Source organism: Polyergus mexicanus, unplaced genomic scaffold (genome assembly GCF_030449975.1).
Source record: "Polyergus mexicanus isolate NDT 795.1 unplaced genomic scaffold, iyPolMexi1.0 SCAF_4, whole genome shotgun sequence".
NCBI lineage: Eukaryota > Metazoa > Arthropoda > Insecta > Hymenoptera > Formicidae > Polyergus > Polyergus mexicanus.
In genome coordinates, this window is record NW_027223324.1 from 7,491,351 (window position 1) to 7,516,574 (window position 25,224).

General features: G+C 36.3%; 1 protein-coding gene across 2 annotated transcripts in view; it reads left to right on the forward strand.

The window, feature by feature from the left end:
* Positions 1 to 25,224, forward strand: part of Trim9 (E3 ubiquitin-protein ligase Trim9) — a 106,918-nt gene that overhangs the window by 74,884 nt on the left and 6,810 nt on the right. Inside the window, exons 3-6 of one of the 2 annotated variants that reach the window (XM_070294098.1) lie at positions 7,997 to 8,092; positions 8,800 to 9,193; positions 12,474 to 12,506; positions 21,186 to 21,358. In XM_070294098.1, the coding sequence (XP_070150199.1) occupies positions 7,997 to 8,092; positions 8,800 to 9,193; positions 12,474 to 12,506; positions 21,186 to 21,358 (696 nt within the window). The remainder of the gene's footprint in view (positions 1 to 7,996; positions 8,093 to 8,799; positions 9,194 to 12,473; positions 12,507 to 21,185; positions 21,359 to 25,224) is intronic. The other variant, XM_070294099.1, reaches the window with a different exon arrangement.

Below are 25,224 nucleotides of genomic sequence, written 5' to 3' on the forward strand. Positions count from 1 at the left end.
GATGATACTATGGAGCAACAAATTTTATTAAAAATTAATAAAGAATTTCGATAAAATTTAATCATTTATTTTGTAATAAACCTTGAATGAAATCTTGCTTACAATTTTTTAAAAGTTTTTCTTATGCAAAATAATTTATTAGTTTGTATTGTAAAAAAGTAACGGAAATTGTAACGACTCGTTACTTTTTAGTAACTGTAACGGTAACGAGTTACTTTTTAAAATTGGTAACGAGTAACGGTAACGAGTTACTTTTTAGAAAAAATAACGGTAACGGTAACGAGTTACTTTTATAAAGTAACTTTCCCAACCCTGTTAATTTATTAAGTATATTAAGCCCCTTTAGTAGAGAACTTTCGAAGCGCGTAATAAAGCGTCAAAGCAATCTCCGCATGCAATCCTTGTGACTTGAACCCGATGCATCGGATTCTCTCAGATCTCATTCGACATGCGTGCGGTTTCAGTCTCGTGTGCGTATCCAGCCGTTGCATTTGCACTGCTCGGAGCATCGACGCGGCGATAGACCTATCGTGTTTACGCAGGATGGTATCCATCGCACGATCCGTCCCTTATGGCGAACTCGAACACGTTCCGGTAAGGGCGCGGATAAACGAGCCTCCGTGACAGCGAATGGATGTACAAGGTGGTACCCTCAGATTAGGACTAGGCATATACTTTGGCGTATTATTCAGAAAATCGATATAAGCACGTGATATAAAAATTTTCTCTCTCTCTCTTCATCGCGACATCGAGTTAATTTATTAAATAACAAGAGACCAGAATAAAAAGATATGAATATGAAAATATCGTTCTCGGAATGTTTTTATTAAATATAATTCGTGTAAATGTTAGTATCAATTTTCTGCTAGAAATGTTTCGCATGTTAATTCGCTGGATCGTCCAGTTGCTTCGTGTTCACATTCGCCCTCCCCCCCCCCCCTTCTCCACTCGCTCGAAAAAAGTTATCTATTTCGATGTTCTCCGCTATTTTCGCCCCCCGAGTGAACAGCGAAAATCACTTTAAACGGATGACTCCGTGCAAGGAGGGTGGCACTATCTTCGTCCTTCTTGCTTCCCCACCGTCCACTTCTCAAGTCGAGGGGGCGAATCGCGTGGGCTGCGACTATACGATAACGGACTCGTGCGCGATCTTACGTTCGGGCGTCGTAATATATATATATGTATATATATGAATATCTCACCGGGGAACGGGGGCTAGAAATCAAGACTCCGACGAAAGGGGATACATTCGAGTGACCAATTATTTCGGCGCACGAAACACATTCTCTAGTGGCAACGTCTACGTGCCACGCTTGGCGCAGACAATGAGGGACAACAGTGATAAAAAAAAAGAGTCTGTCCGCCCTTATTTCGGCGAATGATTCGGAACACGTGATGAAACGGCTGCAGTTAGGTAAAAATGTATTCGCCGAGTCGCGCGCTATTCGATATAGCCGCGATTCGGGGTAAAATGTGCGCTGGCATTTTTTAACTCAATATCACGTGTTTCGTCAATGCACTCTCGTTTTATACGTAACTTCGTTTCGACGCTAATCGACTTCGATTTCACATTTAAAAAAAAAAAAAAAAAAAAAGCCTGATAATTCTTAACTTTTGAGAAGAGAAATTTTTTTATACAAACGTATTCAGATGATATGATTAAGAGTATCTTAAAGTATCTTAATAGTATCTTAAATATAGAATACTGCGTATACAATAAATTTTTCTCTGCTCTAGATCTAAAGTAGCATAGCAGATGATATAGTATGTTATGTAACAATGATCGGATCAGAGAAATTCCAAATGTTTCGAGTTGACTGTGGATCGCGATCGATCCACCGTGCAAACAATGGCGGAGCTTTCGAGCTTAATGAGTGCAAGGGTGCTTTTGGTACGTTGCGCTGCATGAAAACACCCCGAGAATTTGCTCGAGGAGCACCCTCGACTTTCGTAATTATGACCGCTGCCGTTCGTCGTACGGTTTGATTGGCGTTCTTAATTAACAAGTGCAACGGCTGCATTCGTGGGCGCAGCGTGTGCATTATCTGCGGGAGAATTGACTTCGCCCCCGCGATTCCGCATCGCTTCATCGGGCAGAATAGAGACTATCCGGCGACTTTTTGTGTGTGTCTGTGTGTAAAGCAACCAGCTCCATTTGGCGAAAACCAGTATTAAACTCCCGCCGAAAAGGTGAATCATGAAAATTCATAGTACTTTGCGTGAAACGTTATTCTCTGCAGGGAGACGGTATCGCGCAGGATTACACGGCGGCCGAATAATTTAAGCCATGGAAAATGGAATATATCATCGCGTAATAAAGATTTGTTTATTAGCGTTCCACCGCCGTGACTTCAAAAGATGGATTTTTACCATACAAAGGGACAAAACAAACAAAATGACTCTTAAATTTTTTACCTTGCACCTATAGAGAGAGAGGAGACAAAGAGGGAGAGAAATTCTTTATACATATATTAATTTTTATACTTTTCAAAAGGGATTTATATTTAGAATAATGATTTATATTTAAAAAAAAATTTGATTAAATATAAAGCGTTTTAATATAATAACGCATTAGATACACAATAGTATTGTAACATGCGCAGAAAAAATTTCAATCCGATGTTGCGAATTTTAAATTACAACAAATGCGTCCAAGTTTTTCGCAAACTCGCTCGTTGCATTTTTTTCAACTGTACTTTTTGTGGTACTAAAATAACGAAAGTGCTAGACCTAAACCTTGGCAGACTTTAATGGAATTACGAGTGGTCCGCGCGAAAGTATTAAGAATCGATTATTAAAGGGGGAGATCTCGTCGCCCTTGCAGCGAATCCGACGAGGTTTCTCTCCCTTGCGGCTTCCCTTTATAGGTGTACAACGCGGTGACTGCGGTAATTAATATAACAAAGAGTCGGGGACTCCCCGTAAAAGGGACCGCATGTCGGGAACAATCTCGCAGCATTCTCCATTGGTCGCCTCGCGCGGAACTTGGCGGAAAGTTGCGTTGAAAACTGCGGAAATTACCGGGCGCGGCCGACGTTTACTCGAAAGGAGTAACTTAATTACGCTCGGGCACGAATCGCCGTAATACAAACTTTTCGTTTGCATTGGTGCGCGAGTACTATTTACACGCGTATGTGTGCACGCGCACGCCGGTGATAAAGGACTCGGGAAATACTTTCGCGAAGTTAACGGGCAAAAATTCATTTCGGTTCGCCATTGTAGCGATAATGAGCCCCGACGTACTCTTAATTCGTAGCTTGGTTTAAGTTGCTTGCGAATTAAGAGCTCGAGTATAGGATTGTTTATTTTCGTTGTGCCCTTCCACGTCTCCTCAATCGGCGTCTCGTTTCTTTATGGCTTTACCGATGAACTCTTATTACGCCGAATCGTATTATCGAAAATTAGTAACGATAACTTTTTCTTTTTTTTTTATGTCAATCTATAAGATGATTTCTGACGGATTAATACTTAAGGAACGTGCAGTTCGAGAAGGATCGAATAAAAGCGGACTCAGTTCGCGCGTGTCAACGATGATGGAATCCATCGTCGATTACGTTCGCGGGCGAGGGATTAATTGGAAATTAATCCAGTCGCGCTCGAAATTTTGCGGACGACACGGACTCCATTATTACGGCGGACTGCTTTCGGTCCACCTCGTTTATATGCCGCGAGACATTGAACGCGGCAGCTCGTTTCGATGTAAATTGAAAACGGATGACGATTACGGGTTGGCGCGACCGCGAGTATAAATCGCGGTTATTAATCGGCTTCGTTCGCTCAATAGAAATATCGCCTAGTTATATGTTTGATCTTTTTCTTCTTTCTCCGTTTTTTTTTTTTTGTCGGTGACGCGTGCCTTGTCCGTCGGGATTAACCCCTCGCGCGCGAGAAACCCCTCGAAAACATCTTTCCACCTTTTCCCATTCGTTACCGTTTGCCATGTAAATACAGTATTTTCTGAAAAGCATTTGCTGAAAAGCATTGGCGAGATTTAATAAGCTTTCGCGTGCTCTTCGTTAAGATTTTAACGAAGCTTTCATCCGGCGTAATGGAAGCCTTCTCGATAATCTCCGCGAGACTCGAGCAAATCTATAATCTTTCTTTATTACAAATCGTATAATGCCTCGGTTGTTACATATATAAATATTTTTTATTTATTTATATCCAAAGTATGTCCAAAGAATTGTATATAAAGATGTCCATGTTAACAGAGTTCTTTATGTATTTGTTTTTGCCCAATTAACGTCATCGAAAAAAGCCGAGCGTCTGTCACAATTCCGAAACAATTCCTGAGACGTATTTCAGAATTGTTATTAGATGAGTTGTCGTTGTTTTTTAACAAATTATTCTCGAAAGTTACAGTACGAAGAATGCCTCGCAAGTCTCGGAATTAGTATACTTGTTTATATAGAATGGGAGAACGAGAGACCAACATTACGCTCTTTTATAAGACCTTCGCATTCATAAAAATTCCAAAGACAAGCCATTTAGACGATGGCTTTCTTAGCCAACTCGTTAGATTTGTATTAAAGTTTGTAAGTTTCCATTATTATTTAGTCGTAGATACAGCACCGCAAGATTGCAATAACACTGCAGCAACATTTTTCTGCAAGATTGCAATATTGCAGAAACATTGCGAAATGTTGCTGCAACGTTGTTATGATATTGCAGCAACAGTAAAATGTCCGCCTACAGAAATATTGCAATATAATATTGCAGCAACATAGCAATATAATATATATGCAATAATGCTTTATGTATATTTATCGACATAATATCCTTAACATATGAAAAAAATAATAAGAAATTAGACCTATAAGAGTCAGGATCTAGCGTGTATATAATTTTTCTGTATTATAATAATAACGAAATTATAAAATGTAAATTTTTCGGTACATATTCGATTTCCTTCAGTGACAGAGAATATCTAAGAGAAATAAGAAAAAACTCAATTTACAATTGTGTAAATTCACAATTTCTTCGTATCCGAAATATTCAGATATCCGGATACAAAAAGATTGTGGTGAATTTACGCATACGAGTTTTTTCACATCTCTCTTGTCTTTAGATAATCTCAAAATTTATTTATTAAAATCTGAAGTATCTTTTGCATATTAGAAAATTATTATCAAATTTTTGATTTTATATAAGAATGAAAACTATTAAAAGAATTCTTCATCCAATGTCTGAGCCCCTGTATTGGGGTCATATCATACGACTTAAATTAACAAAAATAGTTATTATATCTTTTTAATCTTACTAGCCGCTTTTTGTAAATTTTATATAATCTTCACGACTAAAAATTAAATGCGGAATAGATAGCGCAACATGCGTCGCATAGTGGTAAACGAATGAACTAGCGATTATTGAATACTTGTTTGTAATATTTTCGGAATGTTGCTGTAACATTGCTAAAGTTATATTGTAAAATAATGTCTTTGCAATATTTCTGCAACATTAAACTGCAATATGCAATATTGCAATGTTGCAGCAATGTTGTTGCAAGCTTCAGTGCTGTATGGGAGATATATTATCAGATATCCGTAGAATTTTTATTTTTTTTATTTTTTTAAATACACATATAATTGAAATATAAAACATTTTCTTCTCCATACGGATATTTCTCGTAAGATAACAATTTTACAATATTTAAAAATATTATTGCGGCGAGTTTTTTTTGTTTTTGTTTTTTTTTTTTTTTTTAATATGCGCGAATTTTCGAAGAATGTTCGCGAGATAATCGATCGAGGGAACATTTCGCCCGTGTCGTGCTGGATAGCTCGTCGTCCTGATGAAATCCTCAAGAGCTCTTTTCATGCTAATAAGATTTCGCCGGTCGCGCCCAATGGATACGCGCCAAAGCGCGAGGGAAAAGGGCCGCCGTCGACGATGTCGTGTTCGGCACGGATGAGACATCGAGAAAAAGAGAAACGTGCAAAGAAAAATGCGAGTTTCTCGACGTAGCCGAACACTGTATCCTCCCATGTTGCTTTTGTCAACGTTTTAATTCGATATTTCGAGCGCGATGCGCGATATCACGGGTGCGAGAAAAATAACGAGTTTCTTCTGTCGACGTGATTATAAAGGACACACCATCCGACGAAATTAACTTTAAATTTCGATACGTTTTGCCCCGAAAAGTATATTTTTCATATATATTATAAATTATATGGAATTAATTTGATAATTCGTCGCTATTTTTTTGCTTTAAAAATAATATTTTAATAAAAATACTTTTTACTTCAACTATTAAAAAGTTACGAAGGGCTAGAGATATAGCTTAAGATTGAGCTACCGAGCCATTGTAAAAAATTGCATATTCATAAATCAAAAGCATAAAGTTAACAATACTAAGATATCGTTAAACATACGCATCGTAATGTTGTCTGGATAAATGTAAGCGACGCATAAAAAAAATTCCCGCTACCATTCATTATATGAAGAATACAGGAACGGAGAGGACGCGAACGTGCTACATATCGTCCGATATTTTCCTGTAATCCATCGAGGCTTTATCGTGAACTTGCACGAGTAAATCCGCGTCTTCCTTGATGAATGAGCCGAGTGTCGTTGGTATCACGTGCATACTGCATACGCGATCGCATCCCATTTCGACTAGCATGCATTGTCGTGTTAAATGGAAACTGCCGACGACGTGCGTTGGTCTCCGGTGAATTCGACGAAATGCGCCGGTCGTACGATCGATCTGAAGATATTGTCCAGCGAGGAAAGTCGAGAAATGAGGAAAATGATAAACGAGAACTGTGGGAACGATTCCACGATATTGCGAGACGTTCGACGCATTTTCGCCCGTTGTAAAATGATAAATTAAATCAGAGCTGTGTAAATGCCCACCCGCTATCAGATTATAAGTTCCTCGACGTTCGCCACGTAATGTTATTAATCCTGAGCGCTACAAAGTATTTTACATAAATGAATAAGACATCGACTCTCTCTCTCTCTCCGCTCAGGTAACAAGTTTCGAACTGTTTTACGAATGATGATCAGAAAAAGAATTAAAAATATGGAAATTAATGGGGCCATTTTTACGTAACTGTTGTTCTTGTGCCTGTTGGAACAACTGTTTACACACGCCTATACCAATTAATTTAAATAAAATTTATATACATTGATAAAACACCGAGTTTTACGAAGAAAGATTCGGCGCTCTTTACGAAAAGATTTCTTTTTAAGAAAGTCGTAACATATACGCTGAAAATATAATACCTTTATTAAATTCGTGTAACATCTTTAAATAGAAAATAAAAAAAAGTATCTTGAATTTTGTTTGTATTCTATTTCGCATAATGCTAGATCAGATATACATATATATGTCAGTTTACGTTATATATATCTCGAGTTTATAGTTGCCAGATTTTTCTTGGTAACCCTGTGACCTTTTTTTTCCGCAGCGAGAGAAGAGCACTTTATATCGTTATTGAACAAACAACGATATGTACTTAATACGAGCTCGTTCACGAAAGCGTGACTGTTTGCGCATATGCGCGCTCAATACAGACTTCCTATATAGGGTGTGTTTATCCATTGGAACCATCGTGACATATCGATCCGATATCGAACGCTCGTACTGTATATAATTCATCTTCGTTAATTACCAGTGTCCCTATTTCTACAATGTACAATTTACAGATATCTAATTTCTGGATAATTTCTTATGCGGAAAAGAAAGAGAAGAGAGAGAGAGAGACTATACATATTGCATAATATATTATATGTTATATACGCACGAGATATAATTCATTTTACAACGTAAAAAGATAAGACTTTTTTCTATCATTCCGTCTTATATATTATAATTTATTTTTTCTTTTCTCCTGAAAACTTTGCAAAAAAAAAAAAAAAAAAAAAGAAGACGTCACCTTCGTTTTACATCGGTATCTTCAATCGCACGAATGTTACGTCCATATCACGTCCGCGGAATCCCCTTCGAATCACCGCACGTTCCCTCACGTGTCGCGAATTTCTGCTGTTACAGACGGAGCTGTCGCAGAATTTGCAGCAGCTGTCGGAGAGAGCCCGCTCGACGACGGAGTTCATTCAAAGGCTCAAAGGAATGACGGACAAAGTGCATGTGAGTATATATCACGCCTTTGACGTCCGTTTTATATTCCGTGTCGGCGGACATGTCGCGCGGTATGGTGCCGTAAAATTGCGAAAAGATATGGCGTTAATTATATCAGCCCTACAATACCGGCGCGGATTCATTTCCGATGGCCGAAGGGATAATTCGGATGTACAAAGAACACCATCACGGCTTATCTTGCTTACATCCGTGGAACAAAAGCCAGAGAATGAAATTTCTTTTGACATCGGCGTTTATTTTTCATCCGTTCGTATTTTGCTAAGCGGAATAATCAATTTGATATCGTGCTTCTCGTTCACGATACTGTCTTGTACAAGCTTTTCTTTTAGATTCACATGTGTATATGGTACGTGATATAAAAAGTGCACGTGATACTTTTGAAGATAAAGATTAGTTTTATGAAAAACAGAAGAGACAAATTTTATAGAGAGATATATCCTGATAAAAAAAAAATTATCATTGTATTTTTACAAAGATTCTGACGTGACAGACTTTTTTGGAGAGATGGAAAAATATGAACTATGCAAAAACGATATGTTTCACTGAATATATCGATCGAAGCGGAACATAATTTTTTTTTCTACGTACAGAATCTAGCGAGAAAAATCTCTCATCTCGCAAAAAATTCCTTTTTATCGTTCAGATTAGGTATTTTCCGATATCATAATCGAGCGGACCGATCCCGCTGTTCGTAGGAGGAATGCGTGGCGCTCGAGGGAGAGGTCGAGGATCGGGTGGCGAATCTGGTGAGCCTCCTGCAGGCGAGAAAGTCGCGATTGATCGAAGCCGCTCGACAGACCCGCGAGGCCAGGGTACGCTCGTTGCGTGACCAAGTGGCCAGATGCGCCACGCATCTGCAGGCAACCACGGCGCTGCTCACCTTCTGCATCGAGGCGCTGAAGGAGACGGACAGCGCGGCCTTTCTACAGATCGGTGGCATGCTGTCGGTACGGGCGGCGACCGCCGCCGGCTCCTGGGGCGGCGCCGAGGGTGTCCAGGAAATCGCCCGTCTGCCGTTGCTGGATCTCACCCTGGACGACAAGCCGCTGCGACGCGCCATCGATCAGCTCACCTTCGTCCAGCTGAAACGTGAGTACTTGGGAAAATAAGTTTATCGTATATGTATGAATTTTTTAGGTTTTCCGCGATCCGTAACCATAATGTATTAAGACAATGAATGAAAATGACATGGATCCCATACAGCACTGAAGCTTGCAACAACATTGCTGCAACATTGTAATATTGCATATTGCAGTTTAATGTTGCAGAAATATTACAAAGACATTATTTTACAATATAACTTTAGCAATGTTACAGCAATATTTCGAAAATATTACAAAAAAAGTATTCAATAATCGCTAGTTCATTCGTTTACCACTATGCGGCGCATGTTGCGCTATCTATTCCGCATTTAATTTTTAATCATGATGATTATGTAAAGTTTACAAAGAGCGGTTAGTAAGATTAAAAAGATATAATAACTATTTTTGTTAATTTAAATCGTATGATATGACCCCAATACAGGGGCTCAGACATTGGATGAAGAATTCTTTTAATAGTTTCCATTCTTATATAAAATCAAAAATTTGATAATAATTTTCTAATATGCAAGATACTTCAGATATTAATAAATAAATTTTGAGATTATATACAGACAAGAGAGATGTGAAAAAACTCGTTGTATGCGTAAATTGACTACAATCTTTTTGCATCCGGATATCTGAATATTTCGGATACAAAGAAATTGTGAATTTACACAATTGCAAATTGAGTTTTTTCTTATTTCTCTTAGATATTCTCTGTCACTGAAGGAAATCGAATGTGTACTGAAAAATTTACATTTTATAATTTCGTTATTATTATAATACAGAAAATCTATATACACGCTAGATCCTGACTCTTATGGGCCTAATTTTTTATTATTTTTTTCATATGTTAAGGATATTATATTGATAAATATACATAAAGCATTATTGCATATATATTATATTGCTATGTTGTTGCAATATTATATTGCAGTATTTCTGTAGGCGGACATTTTACTGTTGCTGCGATATCATAACAACGTTGCAACAACATTTCGCAATGTTTCTGCAATGTTGCAATCTTGCAGAAAAATGTTGCTGCAATGTTATTGCAATCTTGCGGTGCTGTATGGGATATATTTTCTTCGGTTGAAACGATTAAGCTCTTTGCATGTCACCATTCGCGTTCGAGTCTAGATTTTACATATAACGTGTTATATTATTTTAATAAATTTACATCTTCTCGATCGACTTTGTCGGCTTAGAATCTTAGTAACTTTTTGCAACTTAGATCAGAAAACTTTCGGTATAACTAGCAAACTTGACTATTTACGTTAGCGATTTTGCCGTGCACGAGACTTTGGAAGTCTTAATTAATTGCTTGGAAGTTTAGTCGAAGCATGGTATCTTCGGATCTACCGCGTTTAGAGAGGAAGTTACTCGGGAGCCAACGATATTTAACGTGAGAACCAATCGACAAATAAACATGCGTAAGTACACTGGGACTTTGATACATTCCATTTCAGATTATATGCTCATTTAAAGTCTACATATATATGCATAATAAAATCTTAACAATAATAACAATAAAATTATTATTTATTTAGAATTAGTAGCTTAAAAAATTGTGTCTAATATAAAAAAGAAATCTTCAAAATATAATCTCCGATTTTTAAAATATTATATATTTCTCAATGACCCATACAGCACCGCAAGATTGCAACAACATTGCAGCAACATTTTTCTGCAAGATTGCAACATTGCAGAAACATTACGAAATGTTGCTGCAACGTTGTTATGATATCGCAGCAACAATAAAATGTCCGCCTACAGAAATATTGCAATATAATATTGCAGCAACATAGCAATATAATATATATGCAATAATGCTTTATGTATATTTATCGACATAATATCTTTAACATATGAAAAAAATAATAAGAAATTAGGCATATAAGAATCAGGATTTAGTGTGTATATAGATTTTCTGTATTATAATAATAACGAAATTATAAATTGCAAATTTTTTGGTACACATTCGACTTTCTTCAGTGACAAAGAATATCTAAGAGAAATAAGAAAAAACTCAATTTGCAATTTTGTAAATAAAATCTGAAGTATCTTGCATGTTAAAAAGTTATTATCAAATTTTTGATTTTATATAAGAATCGAAACTATTAAAAGAATTCTTAGTCCAATGTCTGAGTCCCCTGTGTTGGGGTTATATCATACAATTTAAGCTAATAAAAATAGTTATTATATCTTTAATTTTATTAGTCGCTCTTTGTAAACTTTATATAATCATCGTGACTAAAAATTAAATACGGAATAGATAGCGCAATATGCGCCGCATAGCGGTAAACGAATGAACTAGCGATTATCGAATACTTTCTTTGGAATATTTTTGGAATGTTGCTGTAACATTACTAAAGTTATATTGTAAAATAATGTCTTTGTAATATTTCTGCAACATTCAACTACAATATGCAATATTGCAAGCAATGTTGTTGCAAGCTTTAGTGCTGTTTGCGGAGAGATGTTTCGTAATAATTTTGTAAATAATTCCTAAAAATCTTTTTAATTTCAATTTTGGGGAAACCACTGCAGTAGATTTAATAAACTAGATATCCTTTCGTCATGAGACAACTCGCGGAAATATCTCGTTGGCTCCTTGAAATTCATTCATCTGGTTCGTTGTCCGAACTGGATTGTTCATCGAATTCGAACGATACGTCGAATTCTATAGTTCGCGTGGCGTATGTACGTGTCGAGTAAAGTACCAGGCATAAAAGCGACGTAAACTCGTTCGAAAGACGTCTTTGTACACGCTTAATTGACTCGTAACCCCTCACGACTATATCGGGATTTCGTGGGGGCGATTTATCTTTGCAACATCTTTGAGCTGATCGCGCAACTTTGCGCTTTGCACGAGTCTTGCTTGCCGATAATCGTTTTATCTTTCAAATGGGCGAAACGAGAGTTCTGCATCCTAGTGTAACCTCGATTATCCCGTTACGTATATCCTCGGAAACTGATGCGATGACCAATTAAATTCACGTATGTAGATAATTAAAAATTAGATATAATTTTTTTTTAAATGAATTTTATAGTCTACGCTCGAATTAATCGACTTAAAATATTCGAATTAAAATAATTACGTGAAAGATGTAACTTTACGTGATTCACGCTCGCTTGGATTAACGGGAAAAAACGAAGATAGAAGTATTTGATGAAAAACGACTTTCGACCGAGTTTCGTTTTAACGTTGCATGCGATATACGTTATTAAATATATAAATATCTTCTCTCTCACCCATTACAAAATCGTTCTACTCTTGGACGCAGCGTCAGAGGGGGAGGAACGATTCCCGACAGCAGGTAAAGAAAGACCAAGATACGGAAAACACAACTAGACACCGATTATAAGTAGCGACAACAGAACGAAAGAGAGACACGAGAAAGAAAAATAGTAATTAAGAGAGACGGAGGAGACGTCGATCTTATCCGTCCGAATTGTCTAGACGGGGGTTAAGGACGTGGTGGAGGGGGAAGGGAAGGAAGGGGTGGAGGAAGAGGGAGAAACGCTTAATAATTTTATGTAGCCCTCGGGAGCGGTTCCTTTCAAAACGTTTCAAAAGCGGATTAATTAGGTACCGGCTTTGCAGTAACTGCCGTAACGATCTGGAGGTATTAACTCGTTACGAGGAGACATCCTCCTCCTTACCGCGTTCGTCGAGTATACGCCTAGCTCTCCGGTACCGAGTCTTAGATACCCGATGTCGGGTCGGGAAATGGTAATCGCGTCTGATTAACGTGTTTACGGACGTATGGATAACTTAATAACGTTACGGCGTAGAGAGGCAGAGTGAATCGCGTGAAGAGGTAGACGGTACCTCGATTCGCTCCGGTGATAAATAAAATCATTGATTTCGTCGACTCGATTACGCGATGGAATTAACACGCGAAATTGGTCAAAGCGCTCGCGGTTAGAATTTCTATTTGCTTATTATATCTCAACGGATTTGCACAACCGCGTCGGGATTTCTAATCAGGACTGGCGCGCGAAGGAGAGTTAATGAAATACAAATCTATTTAACGAAACTCGATAAATGATTACGAGGGCGAGGAAAGCGCGACTCTTTGCTCGTTTATCTATCGGGACATTTAATTCTCGAGCGATCTTGATACAAATCGAGTATATCCGGACGGGTAATACTGGAAAGTTTCTTCATTACGCGCAGTTTACTCGTCAAAGAGCGGGCACGTCTCAGTTCGTTAAAATCTGCAATACTTGATTGGCAGTCACACGGAATTTCATTTACTTAACCCGGCTTTGCAAATAGCAAAGCGAGGAATGTGCCCCGCGGAAACTTCCAAGTTGGTCGGGATTTCGCGTAAAGTTTGCGACGAAATCTCTCGGGCGAAAATTTCCGGAATCTAACAAATGTAATATATTGGAAAAGTATATGTATATGTATACAGGCATACATTACTGATATTGTTAACTAATGAGTTTCTTTTTCTTTTAGATAAAATTTAGAGTTTGTATTACATAATGTTGTGCTATAAATTTTACAAAGAAATAATAAAATATTTATATATTAATGAATAATTATTAAAAATAAGATAATATGAAGAATAATCATTCGTCAATAATTTATAAAATTACTTTGCTCCATGATTTAAAAATCTGCAAATACGATTGCAATAGCTGTAGCTGTAACGCGAGTAATCAAATTATCGACCCTCAGTACAGTTATAGCGACGACGAAATTATAGGCAAGGTATAAACGCGAAATTCATTTATCGTTATTTGCGCCCGCTTCATCTGCGATTTCGATCTTTTACTCTAAAGCTTGAACGAACATCAAAAGTCGTCGAATCTTTTATCATCGTGGTTTAGAACAGGAGAGATGAGCAATTGACACGACGAAACTCTAGAACGAATGTCCCATTTTTTTAAATTTCCACTTTATTGCGACGTTTGATCGCCGATAATTCGAGTTTTACGACACGAAAAATTGTGGAACTTTTTGGGGTGCCGCTAAATCTCATTATTATCTTCTTCCACGATTTTAGAACCGATCGGATCATCGCCTCGCGGAGCTAAAAGTTTATCATCATCGAGAATTCATGCGTCTTATTATCCGCTTTAGTTTATAACGCAATGCATCCAATTATGAGTATAAATAATTATCCGATAAAATATTATGATAATACTAATATATATATATATATATATATATATATATATATATATATATATATATATATATATACAGGGTGTCCCAGGGTGTTTTAATCTCCTCAGGCAAATATCTCAAAAACCAAGCCCGGAAGAGAAAAATGTTTCAGACAAAAATTGTTTGGTTTCGAGGGGGCCATAAGATGGTGACAATGATTTAACCATGGAAAATCATTTGAAGGTCATGTGAAGGTCAACTTTAAAATCTGAAATGGAAACCCCCATTTTTTATTTAGTATTCTTGTAGCTGACATCGAGAGCTTTCCAAAACATTATAATAAAGTATTTTTTTATTAAATACTTTTTGAGTTATTTTATATTTTAATCTGACATATTTTGATATAAAAAATTAAATGTCTCGTAAAATATTTAGTTTTCGATAATCTTACCGTAATACTTCTATGTACAGAATAATGAGACAAATCAATTAGTATAAAAAAAAATTTTTTTTACGAAAATTATTTACAATGTATTTTTTTAAACAATTATTTGCTTTTTTTGGCACTAATTAATTTGTCTCATTATTCTGTACGTAAAAGTATTACGGTAAGATTATCGAAAACTGAATATTTTACGAAATATTTTATTTTTTATATCAAAATATGTCAGATTAAAATATAAAATAACTCAAAAAGTACTTAATGGAAAAATACTTTATTATAGTGTTTTGGAAAGCTCTCGATGTCAGCTACAAGAATACTAAATAAAAAATGGGGGTTTCAATTTAAGATTTTAAAGTTGACCTTCACATGACCTTCAAATGATTTTCCAAGGTCAAACCAATGGTACCGTCTTATGGCCCCCTCGAAACCAAATAACTTTTGTCTGAAACATTTTTCTTTTCCAGGCTTGGTTTTTGAGATATTTGCCTGAGGAGATTAAAATGGGACACCATGTATATATATATATATATATATATATATATATATATATATATATTAATTGAGGTTTTTATAATCGATTTTATAATTAATGATTTTATATACAAGATAAATGCAATCTTGTCTTGTGAGCATCGACGAAAAGTGAATAGATAGATAGTGTTATTCCTCGTATTTTTTTTTTTAATTAAATTCCTAATGAAAAAAATTTGCTGCCTGATTCGACGTCCAGTGTCGCGCGATATTTCTGTCCTGTTTACTTGACAGAGGTTTCCCTAAGTTTCCCGCTATGAACAGAAAATAGAGAACCATGAGTCGGTCCAGACATCGGACGGAAAATTAAACGCGCGCTTGTCGCAGACGAGGCTGATGACCGTACAATGCGACGTTAATGTCCTGTACATACGTCTCGTTGAGATAACACGCGGGTAAATAGGGATTTTACCTCCTCTCGCTGGCAGATTAATTCGCTCATTAATTTATGCGACACCGCAATCACGCTTCATCGTCAACGCCACCGATCGCTTTTAATAACAACGATTCTCTCAGAGTTCATAATACTAGTATGTTGATTGAAGTAATTTATAGTAGTTCGTATATTTGTTCGTATATTTTGAGAAAGACAGTGTGATTAAATTTTTCTACCATATATGCGACAAGATGAATGTATTGTATAATATTTTTCTCACAGAAATATTTTAGTAAACGAGAAATTAAAAAAATTAGTTTTTATCATATTCATGAATAAATAGTAGAAATTAATAGGCATTATAAGTCTGAAGTCGAACTGTCAAATTTCTCTTCTCTTCCATTTCATTAACTTTTATCATAGTTGCTCAACAAGAAAGAGATAAATACATTGAACGTCTATACTTGCGAACTCGAAATGAGGAAAAAGAATTATCGTATTGTATCGAACTTTAATCAAAAGTATGTAGTCGAAGGACTTCTTCAGAAGTCTAGAAGCTAAGAAGCTTTTCGCGAACGAGATCAGTTGTCTCGCGTCAGAAACGAAAGTGTCGAGGCGAACGTGATTGTTACTTCTGCGCCAACGGTGAAGCGTGAAAGATCGTCTCCGGCGAAGAACTTCCTCAAGATCACGGTCGAGTCTCGCGGAAGAGGACCATTTTTCGCGACGTCGAGAGCCGTCCATCCTCCGTAAAGTTTATTTTCATCTGTCGGCAAGTTTTATCAGCGAGATATATTTTGCGCGCGATACATTTTAACAGGCTATCGACGCGCTCGTGCTTCTCTCTCGCTCTCCCTCTCTCTTTTTCCTCCTCTCCTCTGTATCGCCCTTATCGATGCACCCTTTTGCCACATTTTTCTCACAAAGAGAACAGAATGAATGAGAGAAAGAGAGATGGAGTCTACACGAATATCGGATATCAGTGCGACGCGTCTCGCACAGTTCGATAAATCACTCCGATATAAAGTTTCGCTGGCGTGTCGATTCCCATTGCAAAACTGTAAAAAGGGCGGCCGTAACAGAGTTTTTTTTTTTTCCAGTTAGATTATACTTTGAAATTTTACTCGATGTTATAAATTTAATTAATTTTAAACATCCAAAATAATCGTCTTAATAAATGTTTGCTATTCCGTGTTAAGGATATATTAAAGATAGATATCCATACGTGTGATATTTTGAAAATGACATTGTGTGAAATAATGGTCGATGCTGACTGTAATACTTGGGGATGTCGCGCGTTGATAGCACCGACGTAAAATCCGACGAAATCCCGGATAATCGATAGTAATGTCGACGGTATAGAGCGGATGAAACGTGGCGCGGTGGAATTTACCGTACGAACGGCTCCATCGAGGTTCCACGTCGGATTACACGAGTTTTTGGATCGCGATAAGCGATGAAACAGCGTGAGTTTATTCTCAACCCGCGACGTTCTTACCCCCGTTCGGCATAAACGACTTTTATCTCGTCGATCTTTATCGCATCCCGTGCAAATTATGCTATCCTGCTCGATACCGCTCCCTGAAAAATCAGATTTTAAAGTCGCGATATAAATTTTTTATCGAATAAGATAATTTTCTTGCCTATAAATTTTTTATCGGCAAAGCTGTTAAGCCATTGAGTGATCGCATTATTTTTAAATAATTTTCTACTAATTTAAAAAAATAATAATAGTTTTTTAAGAGAGAGAGAGACAGAGAGACGACCTCAATTTACATTAAAGCTCCGTTGGTTCAACATCGAACATAGTTATGTAACGCTCGTGCCATTAGCCTAATTTCATAACGTGAGATACCGTAGGGACCTTAGAACGTACTGCAGAGTAGAACGGCTCTCTCCAAGGAGACGCTGAACTCCATGACGATTTGCTGTCAAGCATGAAGCCGGTTAATTATGCGTACACATGCTAAGCCTTCCTTGAGGTTGTAGCGGACAAAACATCATCCCCAGTGTTTTATGTCTAGCGTTTATATAAAACAGAATTAACAGTTTATATAAACTTTGAAACGCGCTTCACTCCCCATCAATTCACGTAATATTTTACGAAATTAAAATTTAAACATATAACTCGACTTATAAGTTTACTGTAATAAACTTTTTATATCGCGTGCTATGATAAAATATTTAATACTTGAAATTAAATCAATTTTCCCTTATCTCTCAATATATTATCTGACATATAATATACAGGGTGTCCCATTTTAATCTCCTCAGGCAAATATCTCAAAAACCAAGCCCGGAAGAGAAAAATGTTTCAGACAAAAGTTGTTTGGTTTCGAGGGGGCCATAAGATGGTGACAATGATTTGACCTTGGAAAATCGGAAAATCATTTGAAGGTCATGTGAAGGTCAACTTTAAAATCTTAAATGGAAACTCCCATTTTTTATTTAGTATTCTTGTAGCTTTCCAAAACATTATAATAAAGTATTTTTTTATTAAGTACTTTTTGAGTTATTTTATATTTTAATCTGACATATTTTGATATAAAAAATTAAATATCTCGTAAAATATTTAGTTTTCGATAATCTTACCGTAATACTTCTATGTACAGAATAATGAGACAAATCAATTAGTATAAAAAAAAAAAAATTGTCTTTAAGACAATTATTTACAATGTATTTTTTTAAACAATTATTTGTTTTTTGGCACTAATTAATTTGTCTTATTATTCTGTACATAGAAGTATTACGGTAAAATTATCGAAAACTGAATATTTTACGAAATATTTTATTTTTTATATCAAAATATGTCAGATTAAAATATAAAATAACTCAAAAAGTACTTAATGGAAAAATACTTTATTATAGTGTTTTGGAAAGCTCTCGATGTCAGCTACAAGAATACTAAATAAAAAGTGGGGCTTTCCATTTAAGATTTTAAAGTTGACCTTCACACGACCTTCAAATGATTTTCCAAGGTCAAACCAATAGTACCATCTTATGACCCCCTCGAAACCAAATAACTTTTGTCTGAAACATTTTTCTCTTCCGGGCTTGGTTTTTGAGATATTTGCCTGAGGAGATTAAAATGGGACACCCTGTATATACATATATAGTTTTTTACTTTAAAATTTCTCTCTCTCTCTTTATCTCGCGATTCGTTCATATCGCGACAGTTTCCCATGTAAAGATTACATTTTTCAATCCCATATGAAAAATTATATTTTCCCATATAAAAGATTACATCTTTTGTATAGAGAAAAATGTGATTGTTCATACTATTCTCATCGTACATATATATTGAAAAAAACGTATTAAATTTCCTACATCATTGAATCGACGAGACAATCTCATCGAAATCGGAAAGATGATTAGTTTTGGGCGGAATCGTAGCTTCCACGGCTTTTTATTCCATAGAATTATCAAAGGCAGCACTTTTTCGTTCGCTCGAATGTATGAGATATATGCTATTGAAATTCCGTTTTTCGCTTTGCGAAATAAATGTACACTCTTATCGCAATTCTAATCGATCCATTGATCTGTAACTCCGCGTGTGTCTGTTCTTCTTATCTATTGTAAAAAGCAGATATTATCCGATTTATAATCTAGATTGAGCAAAATGTTATTTATCTGCATATTATCACAGAGTAAAAATCTACCTCGAATAGATGAATGCGAAATTGTCATTCAAAAATAATGCAATAGAGACGGGACACCCTATATAGCACAATTCTATCAAAGAGTTGACTTGGCTTTTTTTTTTTTTTTTTTTTTTTTTTTTTTTTTTTTTTTAATTTCATAGCGTCAACCTATACAATAACAAGCAAAAAAAGATCGCGATAATTTTTGCGAGAGATATTTCTTTTGTTCTGACGGCGGCGTGTTTGTCAAGCCTCGATTTTTTCGTGTTTTTACTCGAAACTCGCTCTCTTATGGCGAAAGCGACACGCGGGAAAATTTATCTAGAGATTCAGCGAATAAAGTAATATTTGACGAAGAGAGAAAGAGAGAGAAAGACGGTATCATTAATGTAATTTTTCATTTTAATCGAAAATTTCAAATATTTGGAGAAATTGTTATTTTTTAAAATAAAAGCACGCATATTTTTCATGTAATTGAGTAACTTTATGAGAAATAAATTATTATCTAACTTTAACTTATATAATTTCACAATATGAAGAATTAATTCGATTTCAGCGTATTATTGAGGAACTTATATATTCCGATCGAGATTTGACAAATTGAGATATTGGTGCTCTGCACCGGTAGCTCAATACATTTCTGTCGGACAGAAATCTAGATAACGGCGACCGCGCAGTAATTTGCACAGCTTCGATTTGTACCTTAGACAGTCAGCCATCGAATGGAATCGTGCGGTCGCGCGGCAACGAACAAGTTCCATTCGTCGTTAGGGAACTCGCGGTAAATCCGGCAGTCCGTTTAAATTGTGAAATTATTGCCGCCGAAGGTCATCACCGGCAATCCGGCTTTGAGGCAAATCGGAATTGAAGCCAAGCGGTTTCGGATCATGTTATATTTAAATTAGCCAGCGGAGTTAAAGCTATCTCTCGGTAAAACCGTTTAACGATCTCCGTGTGAACGTATTTTATTTTATTTTATCGCCTTTTTGCGATCTTATTCTCAATAATTTAACGCGATAAATTATGGAATTTTTTAAATTTGATTTGTTTCCGATGATTCTTTATTTTTTGACAGTATAAAATCGGAGAAGAATATTTTCTGTCTTATATATAAATATAAGTTACACATATGTACATATACATATACATATCTTATTATATAAATATTATTTTATCAGATTTTTCTTCTATCTACTTCATTCTCTAATATTTTAAATTATTCTATTATTTTTATTATTTTATTATTTTTAATTTTAATTTATTTATATGACACAACTTCCTTCTTACTTATAAAACTCCCGTTGCTTCTCGAAGGTGATTCACAAGCGAACTTTGTCGACTCGAAATTTATAAAGTTAAATGCTTTCGTTGCGAAAATACGGAATGTTTAGCTACTTATTTGGAATACTTGTTAAGTATGTACAAAGTTCTATATATCAAAGTGGAAAATTCCGGGATTGGAGAACTTCTTAAACAGGTACAACATTTATAATCTGCTTATAACTTTATTCTTTCTAGTCAATTTCAGTTCACAAGTTTTATCATTCTCTTTACGAATTTATTATACTTATGTTTACATCACACGATTATTAATGTATTTTTCTTTACATCGTGATATCGAGAAGAAAAATCGCTTTTAAATCAAGCGGAAAATCCGTTATTTAATCGGTTTATCTTCGTTCATTTAATATAACTAAATCTCTATCGAGTCATCGCGAATGCTACAACATTAGAATTAATCCCAAGTTCTCTTATCTCGGAATTAAACGACGTTATTAAATCCAGCATATCATTTTACTCTCGCATTTCCACATATATACACCGTCATAGTTACAGCAGCACGGAGCGCTACTTAAACCGTCTCGACGCACATATTTCTAGCACCCGGAGCGCCTTTACTGATCCCCGAAGAGTGTAGTGCCGAGAACAACAGCGTCACCGTTGCCTGGCAGCCGCCACCTGGACACGGAATTATAGGCTGTGCCGGACAGAGAGGCCCAGCTATCGAGGGATACCTCTTGGAATTGGACGACGGCTGCGGCGGGGAGTTTAGGGTGAGTAAACACACCCCCGATGTGTCCGGAAGAAATTGTACTCCCGTGTCTGTCGTAGGATTGTCGGTGACTATGAGGAGATGCCCGGCTTGGATCTCTCGAAGCTTTCTCGAGATCTCGGCCCCGCGCATTCTTCGATGACACTTTACTCGTTGGATCCCTCATCGCGTTTCTCGTTTTTTCTTTTTTTTTTTTTTTTTTTTTTTTTGTCGTCGCGACGGACATCCGGCTCCGGGGTTTCTTTCTTTGCCGGGTGTTCTCTCCTTCGGTCGTATCATCCCGTCGACGATGACGGCGATACGGCTTTGTCCAACAATGGGGCACTTCAACGTTCTCACGATATTTTTCGTAGAATTGTTTCGGCTCGGACAAGATGATACAAGGAGACCGGTTGACATTAAATAATATTTGACGTTTGTTGTTTCTCTCACGGAAATTTTGAAAATGTCGTATCAGCTTTCTTACACAGTGCAAATATAATATGTGGGTAAATATTTTTCATCAATCGTAACTTCTTTGCGCTTAATTTATTTTCGAGATAAAATGACGAATTGATCATTATCCGTTTAATATAGAAATTTGCGATGTAATTCGAATTTAATATAAAATACTGCGTTGAAATAAAATACTAATTTTATTGGAAGTGATGTTGCGAGATTGTCCATCAATCTCGCTTTCGAAAAGTTAGACAGAGTTTCCTTGCGCTCTGATGAAATAAAGTTTACTCGTGCAAAAATAATAAAAAAAAGATAAGATTGTACGTGGCAGGAAACTCGAAAAGATCGGTTGTACATGTTGAACTAAACGTGACAGTGTAAACCGAGAGAAAAGAGATGTAAGTTTTTTTTTTATGCCTGGTAAAACTCTACCTTTCGTCCCGACTATTCTTCTTAATTTTTCCTGAATACATATGTAAATACAAAATTAGCCACAAAATGGTAGCAGCTTCTCTCTCTAGAAAATAAATTATACATGTATTCCGATTTCCTCGCATTTATCGATTGTACTTCCGTTAAATGAAGATTGAAAAATTAAAACCAAAAACTTTCTTGACATCATTTAATGTCATGTTGTGTTAGGAAACTGCTTATTTATTACTTCCTTAAGTTGCGAAATATATGCGCGCACAATTTTTATCACTATCATATAACAGCTTTGTCTCTTACAATACGATAATTTTTATTACACGCGATAACATCGAAATGTACTTCACCGGACAGATTGCCGGACGTTTAACAAAACCAAAAAGACTAAATACATAAAAAGCTACCTTTCAATTCACCCGGAAGACTAATATCGGCTATATATTATGTGACACTGAAACACGTAGAGAGAGAGAGAGAGAGAGTAATCGGAAAACGACGACAAAATTATAAAGTCCCTTTCGATGGAAATTTGCTTCGCGCGCCACGAAACAAATATCAATACCAATCGTCCGTAAAGTTTACGCCTTCTGTGGAGATTTTTGTTACGAGAATCGCGAGTAAAGGATCTCCTCAATCACAATCGTATTCGTTTGCGGCGTATTTAGAAATAAGAGATAAAATCTCTAATTGTCTGTATAATACGAAAAAAAATTGTAATTTATAACAAATCAATTTTTTTTTCTTTTTAGCGCGCATAAGCAAGTATCTGCAATTATATAGAAACGATTTATGAATTGGAGAATTTTTTCTACTCGTAAATTAAGACTCGGCATTCGAGAGCGTTCATTGAGTTCCACAATTTCGCAAGATTCCGAGCTTACACGTGAGAAATGAGCGAGTCTTTCGGGCGATGGCAATTATTAATTGCTTCTTTCATTAGAAGTTTCTATCAAATGACGGCATTTCGAACCGTCGAATTGCAACATAATCCACGATATTAATGTGAGGCACTCTATCGACGTGGAGTTTTATAAAGTTTTGTCTTCCGCTATCGCAAGAGAAAAAAAAGTTGAACAAAGGGTGGAGGGGGAGATCAATTGATATATTATAAAGATTAGTCTTTTTCGTACGGAGTCTTTCTTTTAATACCGTTGGGTTTTTAATTCTTATAAATATTTATATACCATATACGTGGTACAATACATGAAAATGATACAGTAGGTTTAAATAAAAGAGATTATATTAGGTGTACAACTTTGCTTCCGCCGTTTTTTCCCCGAAATTCGAGGCTTTATTGTAAATTGCTTGTTGAGTCACTCCCAATGATCGTGCCAATTCTTTTTGACTTTGACTCGAGTCTTCATTAAGTAATGCCTCCAATTCTGCATCTTCGAAAATCTTCTCTCTCTTCCACCGCTATGCCCGGTCTTCGACGTGAAAATCACCGTTCTCGAAGCGTTGAAACCACTCACGACACGTTCTTTCACTAATAGCGGCTTCACCATAAGTATTTGAGAGCATTCGATGAGCCTCAGTCGCAGATTTCTTCATATTGAAGCAGAAAATTAAAACCCCCCGCAGATGACGAGAATTTGGCTCGTAAACTGACATTTTCAATCGAAAATAACTTTACGATGCAGACACAAATCGACTAATGTTTCTATGGGGTTATGTTGACAGATGCCCAAGTTTATCGCATGACGTCTATGATCTATTTATTTCGACCACTACTTACCGCTAAAGCCATCTATAGGAAAACGGCGGAAGCAAAGTTGTACACCTAATACAGTCTTAGTAAAAAGAGAAAGACACTATACTTTTTTATTTTATTAATATCAGATTTTGATTTCATGTATAAACATTACAGTAGTTTCAATCAAGGCAAATGACACATTTATAATGTTGTAATTTTAAAACACTTTTATATTCGAAATTACATTAATTCTTCTCATATTTCGTGAGAGTTTTATTCTAGAAATGATCCGCGCGGACGAATATAACATGCAAAACTCGCAGCAAAATCGACGAGAATAGCACGTGTATCGCTCCGTACGTATATATGAATATCGTCCGTTCGCACAAACGTGCTCCAGGTCGGGCTTGTAAATCGCGCGTCTAAATTTTCATGCTTTGTTAATAATGCACCCGGCGGCGCGTTGCGATACCCCGGTGCTCGTTAACGAACGTAGCGATACCGCGAATATAAATCGTCCTCGTTGTCGGCGCCCTCCTCGTTCTTCCTCTGCCCATCCTTGCCCGACTCGTCGCCCGAGTCCTCCTGATGGCGATCGGTATCGCACGACCACCTCCCTCCACCTCCCCCTCTTTTAATATTTAAATCGAGCTCGTTCGCGCGCGAGTACGACGGCCTCGGGTTTCCCGGTCTCTGGTTTCCGTTTCCTCGTAGTTCGCTTCGCTCGCTCCTACGTTTCTGCGGCATCGTCCTTCAAGCTTGCGGCGGGATCTCCTTTGATGGATAGGGATCGAGTTCAGACGCGGATTCACACTAATCCCCGAGATTAATCTCATCTTTATATGTTCTGCGTTATTTTATTTAAGAAAAATATACAAGAGTCTGATTTTTATTTTTGTTTCGAGAAAGACTCATAACTCTTAGCATACCTTATACATTTTCATTCGTCTCAAATGTATTATATTATATTTATTGTATATATCAAGGTATTATAATTATGCAATATTATAATAGATATACGCATAGTTAAATTTAATAATTTTTATAATTGTTCCTGTGTATCTTTATTATCATATTTTTTAGACGTATATATAAAAAGGATAAACAAAATTGTATTGACGGTATTGAAAAGAAAAAATAACTATTAAAAAAGAATTGTTTGAACCGTATGTTAATTATTAGCGCATCGCAAAACTTTTATTTTGACATAAATCTGATAATACGTATCACGGTTTGTTTATCTGTGGCTCGACCAATCAATATTAACTTGACATTTCTTTTTAAAAAGTTTGGATGACAAGTAAAAT